Source organism: Pollicipes pollicipes, unplaced genomic scaffold (genome assembly GCF_011947565.3).
Source record: "Pollicipes pollicipes isolate AB1234 unplaced genomic scaffold, Ppol_2.1 Scaffold_6052;HRSCAF=7182_pilon_pilon_pilon, whole genome shotgun sequence".
Lineage (NCBI taxonomy): Eukaryota > Metazoa > Arthropoda > Thecostraca > Pollicipedomorpha > Pollicipedidae > Pollicipes > Pollicipes pollicipes.
Window position 1 is genome coordinate 17,373,292 of NW_023596805.1, and position 4,766 is coordinate 17,378,057.

At 57.8% G+C, this 4,766-nt stretch overlaps 2 protein-coding genes across 2 annotated transcripts; both read right to left on the bottom strand.

Moving 5' to 3' along the window:
- Window positions 1-234: 234 nt before the first annotated feature.
- Window positions 235-1,238, bottom strand: LOC119104888 (60S ribosomal protein L34; the record flags this gene model as incomplete). The annotated part of the gene is given in 3 exon segments (XM_037228625.1): window positions 235-338; window positions 636-741; window positions 1,147-1,238. Coding segments are annotated over 3 exon segments (280 nt in total), but the record flags the coding sequence as incomplete, so codon positions are not given.
- Window positions 1,239-2,130: 892 nt separating this feature from the next.
- Window positions 2,131-4,732, bottom strand: LOC119104886 (methyltransferase-like protein 23). Its single transcript, XM_037228623.1, has one exon. It carries the CDS (start codon window positions 3,434-3,436, stop codon window positions 2,741-2,743), a length of 696 nt encoding a protein of 231 aa, XP_037084518.1. The 5' UTR covers window positions 3,437-4,732; the 3' UTR covers window positions 2,131-2,740.
- Between the last annotated feature and the right edge of the window lie 34 nt (window positions 4,733-4,766).

A 4,766-nucleotide genomic window follows, 5' to 3' on the forward strand; every position in this document is an offset into this window, starting at 1 on the left:
CATACTACACATACCGAACGCCAGGGGCCGGTGCCGCCCTCCCAGCGCGCTTCCGTAACCAAACGAACATAAGCCACCGAGCCACGATCTATCAGCAACGCTTGTATCACCGGTTCAACGTTTGAGTGTATAGCCGCCTCTGGCTGGTGGTAATTTCAACGCTCATTAAAAAGGCTGTTCTTCAGTCCACTTTCGTTCTTCTCTCCACGCCACAACCGAACATAAAACGCCACGTGAGGAGTGTCTGAGGTGTAATTTATTTCTTAGCGGACGCCTGCTGGGCCTTGAGCACCTTCCGGACGATCTTCTGCTCCTCCACCAGGAAGGCACGGATGATCCTGCAACGGCGGACACGGCGGTCAAGCCCAACACAGATAGACGACCGGCTCAGAGGCCGCCAGTTATGGACGTCTAGCGGCTCCCGCCAATTAACACATCAATCGCTATGTGACCACCTGGCCGCATTTGGTCGCCACGAACGCATCGACGTCATCACTCGGATAGAGAGGAGCGTGCCAGAACCCCGGACTCAATAGCCCCGGATCTTGCATCGCTGCAGTGGGTTTGCCGCCACGTGTCGCGCGCCAGTGAGCGCCACACAGGCGTGCGCGGGGGCCGACATCGGCCGGGCTCACCTCTCCCGCACGGCGCTGTGACACAGCACGCCGCCGTACGTCCGGTTAACCGTCTTGTGCTTCTTCTTCATGCGACGCTTCTCATGGGGACGCGCCGACCGGATGCCTGCCGAGTGACGTCACACCGTCATCATGACGTCACGGCGTGCGGCGACAACACGTTGGAAACGAACGACAACTACCCAACCAACCCCCGAAACTAGACGCATTGGATTAGACCACTGCCCACGTCATATGTATCACGACGAATACACCACGGCGCAAGATCAAGCAGAAAGCGGCCAAAAGGCTCGCGGTTGTAGACAGCAATTGCTTACAAAAGGGATAAAACGTACGCCGTTGACTCAATGAACCACGTACTGGCACAGAACGTATTCCAGGAGCAAACTCGGACACACTGAAGTAGTGCAAAGAACTGGACCGCCTCACGACACACTGCCAGACGTGTCATGCCGCTCTATGACGTCAAGTCACGCCATGCTACGGTCTCCGTACTCCGGAGTCGTCTCACCGGTAAGCTTCTTGCCCGTGTCGGCACATCTCGGGACCCTCCTAGGCTTCTTGCGGTAGTGGTACACCAACCGGCCACCGGGTGTTTTAACACTGGAAAATGATAGGCACAGGTTATGAGCATCTACTGGAAACATTGCGGGTGTTTTTCGCTCCAAACCGCGCTGCCATGAGACGGGTTGGTGACTGGCTGTTTCAGCTCATCATAAAGGTCAGATTTCAGCTGAAGCCACGGGTTTCAAGGCACCTGTGCGAACACATATATTACAAATGACAATGGCGCTGTGGACGATGGGAGTCAACAGCATCTCCGCAGGACCAGGCATCAGACGGTCTCGAGTGCTGCACTTCAGCCGGAGCTGACGGCCTACATACAGGCGAGAGTTTCAACACTACAGCTTGCAACGGTTTAAGAATAAGTGAGCAATCATCTTGCACAATGACGTCCAATAACAAAGGGGCTGTATCTCCAGGATTAAAGAAAAATACTGGTGCACACAGATGTCTGCAAACTGTTTGTCGCAAGAGTTACGTGAAAACATGGTGTCTCATGGTTAAGCATGCTAGCAAATACCAACCCGTATCAAAGAAACTGGGAGCGTTAGTCGTGACAAATTTCACAAAGATTTCCATTTCATCTGCTGCACGTCATCAACGTACAATGTCAGCTGCATACGGCTGTTTACAAAAGAGCAACTACAAAAAGCCACCTGGCGAGGGCCAGTCAAACGGGACGAGGTCAGCCGCGCGCTGATGTGGACGCCACTGATACGCGAGAGCGCCGGGGCACCCACACCGCCTGCGAGGCGCCCGCCCCCTGCTGGGACGGGCCACCCTGCACGCCCCGTCACCGCGCACACAGCCCCGCCGGGCACCAGGTGGCACGCCAGCGCGGCCGTCTCCGCAGCTCCGCCGTCTCAGATGTGACGTCGCCCCGTAACACTCGCCGCCCAGTCGGCCCCGCGCAACCGTCAGCGCGTGCCGCTAGACGCGCCACGCGGCACAGCTAGACCCCGCGCCCGTCCAGGCCGACGGCAGACACAGCACAGCTGAACCATCCGCGCGGCACGCGGCTGAGCTGACCGCCCGACCGCGGCAGCACTGTCGGCGTGGCACGCAGCTGATGATGACCGGTGGTTCGGGGCAGCACTGTCGGCGTGGCACGCAGCTGATGATGACCGGTGGTTCGGGGCAGCACTGTCGGTGTGGCACACAGCTGATGATGACCGGTGGTTCGGGGCAGCCGCACACAGCTGATGACCGGTGGTTCGGGGCAGCACTGTCGGCGTGGCACGCAGCTGATGAAGACCGGTGGTTCGGGGCAGCACTGTCGGTGTGGCACACAGCTGATGATGACCGGTGGTGGGGCAGCCGCACACAGCTGATGACCGGTGGTTCGGGGCAGCACTGTCGGCGTGGCAGACAGCTGATGATGACCGATGGTTCGGGGCAGCCGCACACAGCTGATGATGACCGGTGGCTCGGGGCAGCCGCACACAGCTGATGATGACCGGTGGTTCGGGGCAGCCGCACACAGCTGATGATGACCGGTGGTTCGGGGCAGCCGCACTCTCCTCCCCGCGGCCGGCTGCAGGCTACGGCTGGCGGACGGTGACCACGTACAGCTGGATGCTGTGGTTGCCGGGCAGGTCGGAGCCGGCCAGCGACGGTCCGTCGGCGCCGAACTCGGCCAGCGGCACCTGGCGCGCGCGCAGCCGCCACTTGACCAGCAGCGGCTCCAGGCAACGGTCGGCGCTGCGCTCCTGGTACGTGAACACGAACTGGGCGCGCGGGCTGGCCTCCAGCAGAAACGCCACCGTGCGCAATACGTCCTCGAACAGCGGCTCGTCGTAGAACACGTCCGAGCCGAGCACGAAGTCGAGCGGAGGCAGCTGCAGCAGCTCGGGGCTCACTAGGCCCCAGCTGAGGCCGAGCGCGCGCGCCGACACGCCGTTCAGCTCCAGCGCGCGCTCGCAGTTGGCCAGCAGCTGCGGCGCGCGCGCGCAGTCCGTCACCACGACAGCGGCGCCCAGCTTGGCGGCCACGATCGAGGGCAGTGCCGTGCCGGCGCCCAGCTCCAGCACGTGCGCGCCGGCGAACCGACGCCGCTCGTGGAACACGTACTGCGCTAGCACCGGCGCGCAAGGCCACGTGTACAGGCCGTAGCTGCGGTTCATCACCTCCGGCACCAGCGCCCGGATGACGAGCGGCGGCGCCTCGGCCGCCGGCTCGGCGGCGCTGCTGAACTCGAACTTGCGCACGAAGCGCGACGCCGTGGCCAGGCCGTCCATGGCGGCGCGCCGCGGAGGGGGCGGGTCAGCTCACAAGCGGGGCAGGGCGGCCGCCGTCTTGCGCGAAACCGCGGTCACCAACGAGCGGCGCGACGACACAATGTTCACGTGTGATGGCACACAGGCCTGCAACAGAGACATGTGCTGCGGAGTGACCTGTCCCTTGTTGAGTGACCGGTGCACTCCATGACTGGAGTGTCACACACATGGCCCAGGTCACTCCACAGCCATGCCTCTGGACATCATTACATTGCACTCATGCAGAAACTGATTGCTGATCCACCACAAGCCTTCAGTACAGGCACAACAAGTAATATGAATACTGCATATTAACCATCTACACAACTAAGAAAAACCACCAGACCTGGCCAGACACCTGAAGAGCCATGTGCCAGCACTGATGACATGTCACCATTCAACATGCATGATAGTTATTTGGGTTTTGGCACTCCACAGCCTTCAGTCTGCATTGCCTTGCTTTGTTTGGGTCCCCAACCATCACACATGTCTTCATGAACAGTACAAGCATTTCCAATCTGTGGGGTGTTTTATCTTAGAAAGGGGAAGGGGCTCACCCTTCCAACTTCATATAAATGTTGACTATTGGAAAACATATTCCTCACAAAACCACATAGCACATGGCAGGATGTTGGGGACAATTTGCAAACAATAAAAACCCCAATGTCAATAGGGTGCATTCACAATCATGGACATGCTGTCACCATCCAGTGCTAGCAAGCATATCTGCCCAAGCTAGGCACTTCTGACACTGATCAACATTATCAGGAAATATCATGTGATGTGACTGTTCACCTAATCTTGCTTGGGTACAAAAACTACCCATAAAACATCAAAATTTACAGAAGAATGTTTATTTAGGGGAAACAAACAGTCTACACCAGTGAACCTGATGTCTTTCTCCTAGAATCCCTGCTGTGATGCCTAAGTGGCCTTACCTAGCAGGCAGGGACCATCCCACCCCCAAAACCAATACAGCCACAAGGCACAACTATTGAGCGTGGGGGGGGGGGATGATACATTACAGCATTACAGAATGGCACTGCCCTGTGAGATGTGGTTTCAAAGACTCCACTGAGCTCCAGATGCATCAAAATGGGAATGACAAACAGATGAAACTGTGTGAATAAGAAGTTTATGATCAAACCCATGACACATAAAAATAGGAGTGGGCATCCATGTTAACACTGCAAATGAGGGTCATTACGCACCCATATCAATGGGCATGACTGGGTCCCAATGTGTGGTTCTCAAAACTGCATGGCAAGTTAAACAGCCTGACCCCAGCAAAGTAAGGATACATTGCCGTATG